The sequence below is a fragment of the Podarcis vaucheri genome (assembly GCF_965113315.1).
Source record: "Podarcis vaucheri genome assembly, chromosome: 14".
Classification (NCBI taxonomy): domain Eukaryota; kingdom Metazoa; phylum Chordata; class Lepidosauria; order Squamata; family Lacertidae; genus Podarcis; species Podarcis vaucheri.
The window spans coordinates 29,498,117-29,512,633 of NC_138752.1; the positions used below are offsets into that span (position 1 = coordinate 29,498,117).

Sequence of the window (14,517 nt, forward strand, 5' to 3'; positions counted from 1 at the left end):
GCTATAATTTAAAAATATATATCTGGAAGGCACCAGGTGGGGGAAGCCACTTCTAGAGAGTCAAATGGAAACAGTTTTCTCCCTCACACAATGCTAGAACTCTCTGGGCCATCCAATAGAGCTGAACATTGAGAAATTCAGTACCACTTCATACAGTTAAACATACTTAAACACACACACAGGAGGTAGTGATGGTCACCAACCTGGATGGCTTTAAGAGAAGATTAGATACATTCATGGAAGATAGGGCCACCAATTGGCTACTAACCACAGTGGCTCTTTTACCTCCAGTACCAGAGGTGGTGTGCCTCTGAATACCAGTTGATGGGATGATATCCTGCTAGCAGGCTTCCCAGAGGCACCTGGCTGGACACTCTGGGAACTGGCTTCTGGACTAGATGGGGCCTCTTTGGTCAGATACAGCCAGCCTCTTCCATGCAAACAGGAGAGCCTGCCATGGGGGGCACAACAGAGGGGGACAAACACTGGGAGGAGCAACTTCCACAGAGATCTTTGTCCCATGGCCAGAAGCCAAATTGTACAAAACATCAAAGGGTCAGATTTGAAATCCCAGAACAGGAACCAGACACTAGGAACCCTGAGGTGGGAGCCAGCAGAGCACTGTCTATGGGGGACCCAGTACACAATGGTAACCTCTCACTGGCATACCACAACCCAATACCTACATTCTCATGAGTCAGAAAAGAAAGCCATTTTTTAATTATTTTACTTTTCTTACATTACACTGGGGCTTTTTGTTTTTTAAAATATAACAATGAAAAAACAAAAAGATACAAAATACAACATAAAAACAGTTAAAAAACAAATAATTTTCCATAACATATCTTCCTTATGCTTATTTCCCCAGACCTCCTCATACCTCCCTTCTTTGTATTCCACTTCAATTTGTTAGTTCAGCAAATCCTTACCATTAAGCTTTTACCCATTTATAAAGCATTACAGCTGGAAACCCCTTAATTTCTATCCAACATCCTTCTAACATTCATTAATTTTACAATATTTCTGTAAATAGTCTTTAAATTCTTCCAGTCTTCTTTCACCAACTCTTCTCCCTGGTCTCGGATTCTGCCAGTCATTTCTGCCAATTCCATGTAGTCGATCATACACTGGGGCTTTTCTGCCATGCCTCCAACCACCACCAGTACCCGCAAATTTTAATAAACATTCAATCTAAAGAAGAGTCCAACAAAACTTATGTCATAACTTTTGATTGTCCTAATAAAAACACTATCCTGTTGTTCTACTGATCCAATGCAGCAGCACACACTTCATAAACACTTTACAACTTTATTTTTTTCAACAGCAAAGAAGGATAGAACCTTCTTTATGTATGCCACAACAGCAGCAAGAATACTTATTGCAAAGTATTGGAAGACACAAGATCTACCCACCCTGGAAGAATGGCAGATGAAGGTGATGGACTATATGGAATTGGCAGAAATGGCTGGCAGAATCCGAGACCAGGGAGAAGAGTCGGTGGAAGAAGATTGGGAAAAGTTTAAAGACTATTTGTAGAAATAGTGTAAAATTTATGAATGTTAGCATGATGTTGGATAGAAACTAAGTGGTTTATAGCTGTAATGTTATAAGGGAATATGAGGAAATGAACTATTAATAGGTAAAAATCCAATGCTAAAATATTTTAAGATTGAAGATCAGGATAATCAAAGAGGGGAGGGATTCGCTGAACCAACAAACTGAACTGGAATACAGAAGAAGGAGGCGGGAGGAGGTCGGGGAAATAAGCAAATGAAAGATAGGTTATGGAAAGATTGAATTGTTTTTAACTGTTTTTATTTTGTATTTTTCTTTTTTCTTTTTCTATTTTGTAATACTTTGAAAACCTTAATAAATATCTTTTTTAAAAAAACAACTTTATTTTTTTCCTGGACTTTTCAATTGCAAAATCATGTACCACCCCCCTAAAGTTTTTTTATCTTGCCAGTTTACTCTCAAAAGACAAAGCACACAAAACAGCCAGGTGGCCTAACTGTCCCTGCCTAGTGTGTGGTTTGAACTAGACATTCCCCAAACACATACTTTGGACTTGTCAATCCGCCTAGCAGTGCTGGCTCTGTCCCTGGGACGAATGTCCTTGATTATTATGCTTTGCCCCTTCCGCAAACTTATACCTTCTTCCTTGTGCACAACAAAGTTTGGATCAGGCCAAAAGGGGCCCATCTGGTCCAGCATTTTGTTCTCCCAGTGGCTAGGCATATGCCTGTGGGAAGCCCGGAGGCAGGACCACAGCACAAGAGCCCTCTCCCCACCTGTGTTTTCCAGCAACTGGTATTCAGAAACATTACTGGCTCTGGCTGTGTAGGCAAAGCAAATAGTTTGCTGCACTGTAAAGAGAAAGGCAAATGTTGTTCTCTCTCAAAGAGCATGTCCTAATTTAACTACCCAAGCTCACTCTCAGATATAGGGCCTGGCCTGGCCCCACAACTCACTGTTCATAATGTTGTTTGTCCTGCTCTAACACGGCTTCTGATTGGCTCCAGCAAATCTCACAAGATATCTAGACAATAGAGGCACAGATAATGTCCATAAATATCCTCAAGCATAATCCACAATTTAGCCTCCATTTCTTTTCCATGCAGCAATGGGAATGTAGCCTAACCTGCCTCCATCACAGATCTCTGGACCCTAGTAAACTGTACCATTTCCCCTAACTGACTTTCTAATACTTGGGCCTGAAATGAAGGGGAGTGAGGCATGTAAGGAGTGAGGGAAAAGATGATGGGAGACTGAGAGACTATGGAGCAAGCTCCCAGGCCACAACAAGACCCCCAACCAGGAAAACCTAACCTCACATCTCCACATCATGTCAAGTAACATGTCAAGTAACCTGAAGATACACAGACATTATGTGGTGGAACAGCTGCTCTAGCAAGTGCTCAGCTGGGAGAGAAAGCCCAACTCCAGAAAATGCAAAAGCAGTGTTAAAAGAACAAGCGTCCCTAACATCCCTGACACAGCGCACCAACCAGAGATGATGGCCTAGTCTCCATGTGACATGAAGGCATACCATAGCTTTGCATGAACAAGAGAGCATGCAAGTGAGTGCATGAAGCAAAACTCCCAGCTCCTTACTCCTCCCTTCATCCTGCTACCACTATCATGTTACCCTGATTGAAACCATAGTTTGGCTTAGCATTAAACCATAAGCTCAGGTTCAGATGTATCTCCCAGTGACTACGGCCAGTGTTAGTAACTAAAATATGAAAGCTAGGAGCTAAATGGCACCTTAAACCTAGGTTATGGGCGCAACAACGGAATGTCTAGACGCGCTTTTGTATACAAGAATGCAAAGCTGAAAATGAATGAACTGCAGTTAAAGTATTCTATTATGTTCATTTTTGACCTGGTCTAGTCCTTCCCCTGCCCACCCTCCTAATATTCTTAAGAGGGTCTCTTCTTCAGTCTTCAGAGAGTAGCTGGAAGTGGGGATGCAGAAAAAGGTCCCCCTTTCCTTCCACTCTGTAGTTTTAATCTGAATCTTAGACACAGTGCTGCGTCCAGAGCTCAGAAACTGCTCACGCTAATGAAATTCCCTGTCGCAAAATGCACCTAGAACAATGGGAGTTTCCAACACTGGCTATGGCTTGTGGCTTATCTGAACAGCAGTACCAAGTGAGGGAACTCTGTGGTTTAGTCCACAAAGCAGAAACAAACAAGTTCAGGATGTTGCTGATTCTAATCCACCTGGGGCAATTTTCTTCAGTTGAAAAGGATGTTGTCAGCACAGCTATGGAGAAACATGAGCAAATGCACACACCGGTTCCTGTGGAAATTCAATTACCCCCAAGGGAAAGCATGCATTACGCATGGCAGATGCTGGCTGGGAAGGTCTGGCATGTCCCCATGGTCCCTCAGGAGGCAACACTGCACCAGGGTGGGGCTCCACTTGACACCCTGGTCCACAAATGTGTCTCGAGGGAAGTGGAAGGGTCAGAACTCAGGAGTCAAATGGGAAATGAGTACAACAGCACTAACCCAACTTGTGTGCCCAAGCAGGTGGTGTCCAGAGGCATGTTGTCACCAATACTAAAGGTAGTACAGAGCCATTATGGCTTGTAGCCAACAGACTCAGTCTCTGCGTAGTTTTAGATTAATAAGAAGCTGATCAGGAAAGCCCTAGGGTATTCAGGTGTGCAGGGTTACATTAAATGAATTCCATCCTTTGGTACTAAAGCAGGTTGCTGAGAACTTCTGTGTATCATGTCTGAGAAACCCTGCAGAACAGGTGAGCTGCCTCAGGACTGGGAACAGGCAGCTGTTGTTCCGAACCTGATCCCTCAAGAGGACCCTGTCCAGTCAGTCCCTGCTGACTCCTCCTCAGCAGACCAATAGGTTTCCCCATCCACACTACCATCACCACACCTGGATTAAGTTTCAGCTTGTTTGCCCTGGCCTATACCACAACTGCCTCTTTCAGATGGCCTCTCTGGAACCAGGAAGTGGAAAACAGAGGCAGAGCAAGTTATATGCACACTGATGACGTTGCAGCCCAAACCTTAGTCACAAGTAACAATAGTTCCACTTTGCTCTGCCCTCAGACCACACCTGGGGTTATGGAGGATATGCAGACTGGAGCAGGTTCAGAAGAAAGCAAGGAACATGCTCTGAGATGTATAGGGAAGAAGCCCTATGAGGGAATGTTGAAGAGATTGAGCATGTTTAGGCTGGAAAACAAAATGGGTGGGGAACATGACTGCACTCCTCAGGGACCTGAAGGGCTGCTACACAGAAGAGGGCAGAAATGCATCTAATGGGGCTAAAGGGGAGGTTTTGGTTTAACACTAGGAATAACCTCTTAAGAGAGCAAAGACAAAAGAACCACTGGCTCTGGAAGGGATCACTGGGTGGGTGAGCTCCTCACCCTCCATGTAAGTATTGGGTGGGCAACCACCTGCTGCAGGAGCTTCTAGTTCTGGTGTTCTCTAGATCAAGGAGTGGGTGGGAACACATGGCCAACAAGACACACCCCCCCCCTTGTAATAAAAAAATAAGATCTTTTATATATATAATAAATGTTCATAAATGTACCAACCAAGCATGTACAATATGTGGACCACATATCTGAAGCAGCACAGGAAGACTGCCCTGAAACCATTTTGACTCCCAAACTGACCAGATGTTTTCTCTGCAAAGAGGGAGAGGGTGAGGGAACCTTCCCATTGTCTCAGGAATTGGGAAATCACCATCTCAAAGGAATGGCCAGGCTACCAGGAAAGTCAATCAGATAAGGCATTTTCAGATAACCTGGCAGACAGGAAAAACAACATTCAAATTTCTGTTGTAGACCATCTTTCCTGTGATGTAGGTATGATGTTTGTGGGGGTTACACCCCTTCAGTGATGTATGTATGATGTATGGAGGGGAGGTCTTGAGCTCCAGGGCAGGGAATTTAAAATGTCTATATAAGGGCAGGCACACCTTGGTTCTGAGTCCTCCTCCTTTCCTGCGTGTGAGGGGAGCACCCTGTTGCAACAGTTCAATAAAGATCAGGCTTACTAGTTGATTTGCTTCTCTATATTCTCTGGTTGGCCTCTGTTATTTTCTCCTACTGATGGAGAACCTACAAAGGACTCTATAAGGGCTCTTGTGTCCCCCATAAGGGAATAAGGGCAGATTTTGCTTATTACACCCCTCTGATTTTTCTAACACAGATTTTATTTCATCATTATTATTATTTTTAAAAAGGTACTTTTGGGGGGGTTAAAGACGTCTATTATTAATTGCACTTATTAGTGGCTTTATTTAAAGAAATATCAAAGCGGTTTCACAATTTAATTTCATACTATTGTTTAATAGCCTTGCAAATACAGAAGCAAAAAGTGCTCATAGTTCTGCCCCGCCCCGCGCCCTCACGAAGGCTGGACTGGTTGAGAGTGGCTCACGACACCCCTGCAGTGCAGGCCAAGATGAATAATAGCCTGGCGGGCGAAAGGGCCTCTTTCAGGAAAACGAAACGGGGGCAGGAAGCTGAAAAATGGGCCACAGAACATGGGGAAGCGGGGGAGGAAGGAGATGAACGCGCTGCTCAGCAAGACCGTTTTCCCCCGTGTGGAGGCGGAGCCACACGGCCCCGCCCTCACCCCCACCCGTGCGTACGTAGAGCCGGGGGGCGCTTAAGGAGCGTCGAACACGCTACGGCGGAAGCTCCTAGTCGGGGTCAGGCGACAGCGGAAGTGACGCCTAAACTTGTGTGCAGACATGCGTAGTGGCGTCCTACCTGGCTTCCGATTCCGGTTTGTTCTGGACAGAGCTTCCGGCTAGAGCTTGGCGTCTGTGTTTGTGTGCCTGGTTCAGTGAGGGCTCCTTTCGCCAGACCCTGAGGAGGAGACACCGCCGCCATGTCGGGCTCCAGCAGCGCCCTCATGAAGCAGCCCCCGATCCAGTCGACGGCGGGGGCCGTCCCCGTCCGCAACGAGAAGGGTGAGGCGTCCTGGGGCGGGGAGCGGGGCATAGGGGGAATCATACGTATCCTGGACGATGGGGGGGGGGAGAGAGAGAGAAGCAGCTGAACGTGATCTCTTCTCCCTCCTGGGGCAGGGGCTGCGGGGGGGGGGCGCCCTGGGGCAGGCTCAGTTTCTCCCCTCCTGACCTCTCGCTCCACTTCCAGGGGAGATCTCGATGGAAAAGGTGAAAGTAAAACGCTACGTCTCGGGGAAGCGACCAGATTATGCCCCCATGGAGTCCTCGGACGAGGAGGACGAGGAGTTCCAGTTCATCAAGAAGGCCAAGGAGCAGGAGCTGGAACCGGAGGAGCAAGAGGAAGAGCTGGCCAGCGACCCCCGTTTGCGCCGCCTGCAGAACCGCATCTCAGAGGATGTGGAGGAGAGGTGAGGGGCAGCAGAGGGTTGAGGGCAGAGTTGCTTGGGAGGTTGCGCTTGGCATGAAGTGGAAGAGGACAATCTGTGGGGGAAAGGCTGTAATCACCTGACATAGGAAGGGTGTTTTGTGAGCTGCATGCCGTTTTGTCACGTTAAAAGTGGGTTAGTGTAAGTAGAGCTTTATTTGACTCATGAAGCACCTGCCCAAACAGTATTCTTGTGTCACATTCCATATTGCTTTCCTTGATTTGCTTGTTTTATTTTCTTTGATCTTATTTTGTGAGTATTGCAATTATAAAAACCAGTAAAAAATATAACAAAAAGGTGGGTGTCTGTGTTCTAGGCTGGCAAGGCATCGTAAGATTGTGGAACCAGAAGTGATAGGGGAGAGTGACTCAGAAGTGGAAGGAGAGGCCTGGCATGTGGAGAGAGAGGACACCAGTGAGGAGGAAGAGGAGGAGATTGACGATGAGGTATGAGCAGGCCTGAGGAGCTACATTTTCCAGTCTTGGTATTGGGTTCTGAATCTTGGGTGGAAATGTGTGTAGTTGGCCTCCTTTATAATGTTTTTATTTTGAAATCTTTAAGATTATATATTAATTTCCTGTTTTGTTTGTATATTTTATATATGACATTTATTCTGGATGTTCTAATGTAGGATGTAAAACGCTTTTAAGATTATTTTTCTTAAAAAATGATAAAGCAGTATAGAAGTGAAATGATGATGAAGTTTACAAGAGACTCCTTGCTCTTCAAGGATATGGGCACTTTCCCCAGTTCTATTGGGAGATGCTGATGGGGACCATTGAGCTATGGCCCTTTTCCAGATATGAACATATGAAAACTGCTTTATACTGTGTTGGCACATTGGTCTATCTAGCTCAGTAGATCTACATTGACTGGCAACAGTTCTCCAGGGGCTTAGATAGGGGCCTCTCCCAGCCTTACTTGGAGATGTTGGGGATTGAACCTGGGACTGCATTTATGCAGATGCTGTACCACTGATCCCTTCTTTCTTGATAGGAAATTGAACGTCGCCGTTGCATGATGCGGCAGCGTGCACAGGAACGTAAGAATGAGGAGCTGGAAGTCATGGAGGTGGAAGATGAGGGCCGTTCTGGAGAGGAGTCTGAATCAGAGTCCGAGTATGAGGAGTACACAGATAGTGAGGATGAGACTGAGCCACGCCTGAAACCTGTCTTCATCCGCAAGCAAGTGCCATCAGTCCTGAGCAGGGAGGGGGGAGGCTGGTTTCTAAAGCACAGTTGGTAGTTAAGAGCCTTCCTATCAGAGCTTCCCGGCTTGGGCTACTTTCAGAGTTGCCTTCTGTTGACAACACATAAATGCAAGTCTGTGGGGTGCTTCTTAGGAGAAGGTTATGACAAGGGAGACGATTGGTTCTAGTGAGCAGCTGGTTTGGCTTGGGTGGTTTGAGTTGATCTCCAATGTCTTCTACAGGAAGGACAGAGTCACAGTCCAGGAGCGTGAGGCCGAAGCACTGAAACAGAAGGAACTGGAGCAGGAGGCCAAGCGAATGGCTGAGGAGAGGCGCAAGTACACCCTGAAGGTATTGTTAGGAAAGGCAGGCACATGGGTTTCAGGGTTAGAGGAGCCTGAGTACCCCAAAACACTCACTCTCTGTTAACTTACTGTAGATTGTTGAAGAAGAAACCAAGAAAGAGTTGGAGGAGAACAGGCGCTCCTTGGCAGCCCTTGATGCTCTGGACACTGATGATGAGAATGATGAGGAAGAGTATGAGGCCTGGAAAGTGCGGGAGTTGAAGCGCATCAAGCGGGACCGAGAGGAGCGTGAGGCGTAAGTGAAATGGGATGTGGCACAGTCCATTTGAGGAGGGAGAGGTCTTCTGGGTTGCTCCAGCCAGGAAGAAGAGGTTCCTTGGGTGTGGGTCTGATCTTGCTGATATCCATTCCCCAGCTGACGGAGTCTTCTGCAGTGAGCAGAAAGTTGGGGAGTGGACATCCATAATTGAAGTGGAATGGATTTAGATCCATCCACACTTCTGGAGAGGGATGTTTACAGAGATCTCCTGTGCAGAATCAAGTGTCTGGAGTGAAGGATATGTTCTGCTTCACACAGGTTAGAGAAAGAGAAGGCAGAAATTGAACGAGTGCGTAATCTGACTGAGGAGGAACGACGGGCTGAGCTCCGAGCCAACGGCAAGGTCATTACCAACAAGGCGGTGAAGGGCAAATACAAGTTCCTGCAGAAGTACTACCATCGGGGGGCCTTCTTCATGGTGAGTTCCCAGTCAAAGCCCTGCCATTGAATACACAGCAAGAACTCAATGTGCACTGGAAAGGAAAGGAGGCTGCTATCCAGGATATAGCCGCCATGGGGAGAGGGGGGCTGAATTCCATCACTTCTCTCAAGGAGTCCCTGAACAGTGGTGTTCTTTTCTGTTTAGGCTATACTATGCAGACCTTTTCTCCCAAGGCCAGCTTAGGGATGCTTGGTAGAATAAGAGTGGAGAGGCTACTGTGAGCAAACATGTCTCTACTTACCTGCTGTGCTCTTTGTTCTCTAGGATGAAGATGAGGATGTATACAAGAGGGACTTCAGTGCTCCAACTCTGGAGGACCACTTCAACAAGACCATCTTACCCAAAGTCATGCAGGTACATGAGAAGGAGGGGGTTCTGTTGTTTGGGCTCGGAGCCCCAACTAGCTTTGGCTTGCTGGTGTTGTATGCATGTGCCCCCTCCAACCAGAATTCCAGAAGGGTTGAAGTAAAGTGAATTCTCTTTGAGCTTCTCCATTTCTTAAACTCTTTCCTCTGCAGGTGAAGAACTTTGGGCGCTCTGGACGAACAAAGTACACCCACTTGGTAGACCAAGATACAACCTCTTTTGACTCTGCATGGGGACAGGAGAGTGCACAGAACACCAAGTTCTTCAAGCAGAAGGCAGCTGGTGTGAGGGATGTCTTTGAGAGACCCTCTGCCAAGAAGCGGAAGGTTACCTGAGTCATCAAGAATAATTTGGGGCACTGTTAGGATCTTGTTGGATCAGTTTTGCCCTGTTTCTGTGGCATGGGACTATAGATTATCAAAGGCCTGGACCCACTTTTTCTGTCATCTTTGGATGGAGGATTTGACTCATAACCATAACCCATTTTTAAGGAATTAGCACCAGCTCAGCAGGCTCATCATTGCCCTTGAGGTATGCCAGCTCCCTCTACAGCCCTGTTTTTAGTTTTGGGAGGCATTTGCCAATTGTAAATATTTCTCGTTCTCTTTAGAAGCACTGTAGGGCGGGGGAGAGAAAAGCAAGGTGACACCTGTATTAAATGTATTTCTTACCAAGCTGCTGTTGTGGTAATGTTCTAACAAGTAGAGAACCTGTTGTGGCAGACATGATGCTCTAATAAGATAGTCAGACCCACTTCTAGTAGAAAGGGGGCTTGGCAGTGCAGTGTGAGAAACACATTTTGTAACCTCTCTGGCTTGTGGGCAGAATTAGGCCCCACACTCATAGGACATCAGGTGTGGGATGTAAAAGCCATGAAAGCACAAACAGGAGCTTCAAGTTCTTTGTAGGTACAGCTTCCCTTTGGTGCTGTTTAAATTGGCAACAACTGGATATGGCCCAGCACCCCAGTGTGCAAGATGTAAGTTTTTAAATCATCTAGGTATAGTTTCCTGAAAGATTTCAAAACTGGCCTCCTGTTCCCACAAACCCGTTCATTTTTCTGAGTTCCATCTAAAGGATTGCCGATAGTAGCTTAGGAAAATTCCAGTACTGGTTGCCTCAAAAATAATGGCTATGGGGAATTAAGGGCCCACAGTATAGTTTACAATGCAACTCTGCCTACCCAAACTGTAAAGGGGGGGGGGGGGAAGCTGCCCACTTGTTGATTTCTCTTCCTGTCTCCTGCGCGTCACTCCACTGTTTCTCCTTGTCTGGAAAAGAACACCCAAGAGCTTTAAAAGTCTGAATTTTAGATTGAATTTTGCAAGTTGTTGTTTTAATGGAACAAAAGGATCCCTTTTGTTTACCACAACTAGTCCTTCAGTCAGCTGAGAACCACCCTGGGATCTTTGGATGAAGGGCAGCATACAAATTTAACAAAGGATGATGATAATAAACATCTTATAAACCACATTAACAGCAACTTCAAAAAAATTGGTATATTTATTCCAGCAGCTTTAAAATATCATATGCAAAGAACCTGTGCAGAACAGGCCAAAGAGAGGCTATCTCCTTCCCTTGCTCCCCAAAAGTCCATCTAGCAAGCGGCCCTCAGTTGGTGAGGGTAATCAGTGCTTCCACCACGTTCCCCATGTGTTCTCGCAAGCTGCGTTCTGCTGCTGCCCTGGATATTTCCATCTCGTTCATCTGTAAGGAAAAAAAGAAGATTTTTCACCAAGAGGTGACAACTAAAATGGCCTGTAGTGACATCAGAATGCAGCCCCTGTCAATGCTGAGCCACCACCCAAGCTGTCCAATCAGCACTGTGCTAGACTCACAATCAACTCCAAATCTTCTTTCTTGATTGTGACTTTGGCCAGTTCTTTTTCCCTGAAACGGAAGGAAGGAAAGAGGAATTAGGACTCTCTTATCCTGCTCCACTTTCTAGTAATGGAATGCAGACCTTACTGCCACCCCATCCCCACTCCAAGTGCTCTGGTAGGGCAGAATGGGAACTACACATAATAAAAACACAGCTCTGGCTTTCTGCAACCAAGCACCGCTTCACTGGTGTGAAACAGCTCCCCCCATTAATGTCAAGTGCAGCAAAACAAGCCTAACTCCTACACAATTTTAGAATATGGAAATGTGTCCTTAAACAGCAGTTTAGCATGTAGACACCATTCCACTGTGGTGTGATGTTCATAAAAACACTGCTACCTCCAAGCTTGGTCATGGTTTTTAATGTTTTAATGCTGTAACCCACCCTAGGAACTTCAGGTGAAGGATTGATAATAAATTAGCAATAATAGTATGCATCCACATCTGGCACTGAATTATGTTTACACATTGTGTGTCACCTCTACAGCTCTGGTTGAAGCAAACAAGGCTGCTCTCCCTTAGCAGGAGATGAAAACAGGGCACTCACCGCTCCTGCTTTGCTTTTTGCTCTCTGGATCTTCGATCTCCAATCACTGACATTGCCTAAACAAGAGAAAGCAAATTAAACACACACCCTCAGACTTTAATATTAATAGCCAGACCAAAATCTTGTACCTTAAAGAGCAACCAAATTATCTCACAGTGGCGCTATGGGTTAAACCACTTGCCGATCAGAAGGTTGGCAGTTCGAATCCCCGTGACGGGGTGAGCTCCCATTGTTCGGTCCCAGCTTCTGCCAACCTAGCAGTTCGAAAGCACCTCAAAGTGCAAGTAGATAAATAGGTACTGCTCCGGCGGGAAGGTAAACGGCATTCCCGTGTGCTGCTCTGGTTCGCCAGAAGTGGCTTAGTCATGCTGGCCACATGACCCGGAAGCTGTACGCCGGCTCCCTCGGCCAATAAAGCGAGATGAGCGCCGCAACCCCAGAGTCAGCCGCAACTGGACCTAAAGGTCAGGGGTCCCTTTACCTTTTATGAGCTTTTATGTAACACAAGTATAGAGAAAAAACGACCAGATGGCAGTGAAATTCAAGAAATGTAGTCAAATAGCAATGAAGTACAGTTTACTTAATTTAGTACACTTAACTGGGGTGACGGTAGGCCTGGATGATGTATCAATACAATGCCCGGGACTGGTTTGAGGGCTAGAGTGCAATGGCGCCTTCACCTGGCAGTATATCAATGTTTGGTTGGCGATACATTGCAATATTGAAAAACTGATCTCTCCCAGCCCTGGATCATGGAGCCCAAATAATTCTAGGTAGTCAAAATCAAGCAGTCTATGAAAACTCCAATCTATTCTCTTCTAATTGGGTGGGTGGCCAACAGAATGGATGATGAGATTCAGTGCATGTCAATTCACAATGATACACTTTCGGGTAGAAGTCTGGCTGTGAACTACCCTGAAAATTAGGCTTCCTGTCACTGAACTGCTGCTGTTGAGGTATGTAAAGAGAAATTGGTGCAGCGAGTTTCTAAGCTCAATGTGCACCTGAAAAAACACAAGTCACATAATTATACAAAAGTTCTCTGTGGGAGAAATTTCCACACCTAGACATTGTGGGTAATCTACAATGCAAATCTGAATTGTATTTTTTTAATGTTGACTACAAGGAATGTTAGGGAAAGGGGTTGAACCAGATGGTTCAGATAATAATTTGCTGATGCATCAATTCCTTTTACACATCACAAGTACAGTGATAAGGCAGTCACAAGTACTGATTCACAAAGCACAGGAGGGCTACTTTTAATCATTTATATTAAAGTATTTTTCAAACCAGCTTACAACAAGTAGTACAACAAAATACCAATTAAAAATGGTGTGAGAAGTATAAACAACAACAGCACTGAAACAAGCAAAAGAAACTTCAAAACAGCAGGGATCAAATCAAAAAGTCCTAGATTAAAATGACCATCCTTGAGAATGTTAAGGGAAAGGGTGTGGATCTCCCTAGGTAGAGAATTTCACAGCTGTGGCGCCACCATCAGGAAGCACAAGAGTTTCTCCTTGTTTCTCTTTGCAACAGCCTGATGGAATGGCAGCTGCTACATGGCAGATGCAGGAAGTAAGGCTGTTCCATCCTCTCTGGTATTACCGGTACCTCTTTCTCTCCATCCCAGCTGATCATTATGAGTACTACTATGTAGAATCGGTGCCTACTTGTCTTCTTGCTTAATTTTATTCCTATTTGCAATGTGCCTCTTAGACTGTAAACCTGCTGGCAAGGACATCCAACTGAACAATTGGGGCGGGGAGTCTCTTGTCTTAAACCTTGGGCAGGCTCACAGAAGTGAAAGCAACCCTTAAGAACAGAAGTAGGGAAAAACAATTTTCTCTGGTGGGCCAAATAAAAAAATGGCCACCACCCCCAGGGGCTGCCTACCTGTCAATCACCTGGTGCCATATGACATCGGGTGGATCTGAACCTGCCAGAAAACTGCCATGCCCTCTTACAGATGCGATGGAAGGAAAGGCCCGCACAAGACTGGCATGAGGCGTTTTGCTGTCTGAGGAGGCGAAACAATGGGCTCCCACCCAGAGCACCTCGGGAAGGCCAAATAGTTCCAGCCCCAAAGACAAAGGACACCGCAAGCAAAAGTCCCCAAACCGGCAGTAAGAGAGAAATAGCAACAAGGTGGCAGGGCAGGCGATGCTTCACACGGGCGGTCCAGCCATGCTTGCAGGGGCCTCGGGCAGCCTCCAGACATGCAGGGTTCCCCGTTCCCACGTACGGCGCTGGGGCTCCAAGGGGCGCTTCAGCAGCGGTCCAGTCCAACCGCCTCCGCCCCGTCCGCGGTCACCATGACAACCAGAGCCCCCCAACGCGGCCAAACGCATGCGCTCATCACCGTTTCCAAGTTGGAGCTCTGGATCTCTTTCTCCTCCGCGTAGTCCGTGACGCGCTCGAGGTCGGCCGCTCCGCTGTCGTGCTTCCGCGGCTTCTCGGCTGGTCGCTCTCCGCTTCCTGCCGAGCCATTGGGCTCCGCTTCTAACTCCAGCTCGACATCCCCTTCAGCCGCCATCGCTCCGTCTGCCTTCCGCGCTCGTCACGTGGTAAGGCGCGCTTC

The 14,517-nt window shown here is 46.5% G+C and overlaps 2 protein-coding genes across 2 annotated transcripts; one reads left to right on the plus strand and one right to left on the minus strand.

The window, feature by feature from the left end:
- The first annotated feature begins 6,269 nt into the window (after nucleotides 1–6,269).
- MFAP1 (microfibril associated protein 1) lies at nucleotides 6,270–10,182 on the plus strand. Its single transcript, XM_082198968.1, has 9 exons — nucleotides 6,270–6,462; nucleotides 6,650–6,869; nucleotides 7,204–7,333; nucleotides 7,884–8,075; nucleotides 8,323–8,427; nucleotides 8,516–8,676; nucleotides 8,959–9,118; nucleotides 9,407–9,496; nucleotides 9,661–10,182. The coding sequence occupies exons 1-9, from the start codon at nucleotides 6,381–6,383 to the stop codon at nucleotides 9,841–9,843; spliced, it is 1,323 nt and encodes a 440-aa protein (XP_082055094.1). The 5' UTR covers nucleotides 6,270–6,380; the 3' UTR covers nucleotides 9,844–10,182.
- An 810-nt stretch (nucleotides 10,183–10,992) lies between these two features.
- Nucleotides 10,993–14,513, minus strand: HYPK (huntingtin interacting protein K). The gene is made up of 4 exons (XM_082198970.1): nucleotides 14,299–14,513; nucleotides 11,937–11,992; nucleotides 11,347–11,398; nucleotides 10,993–11,215 (listed from the first exon to the last, which is right to left on the minus strand). Exons 1-4 carry the CDS (start codon nucleotides 14,470–14,472, stop codon nucleotides 11,120–11,122), a joined length of 378 nt encoding a protein of 125 aa, XP_082055096.1. The 5' UTR covers nucleotides 14,473–14,513; the 3' UTR covers nucleotides 10,993–11,119.
- Between the last annotated feature and the right edge of the window lie 4 nt (nucleotides 14,514–14,517).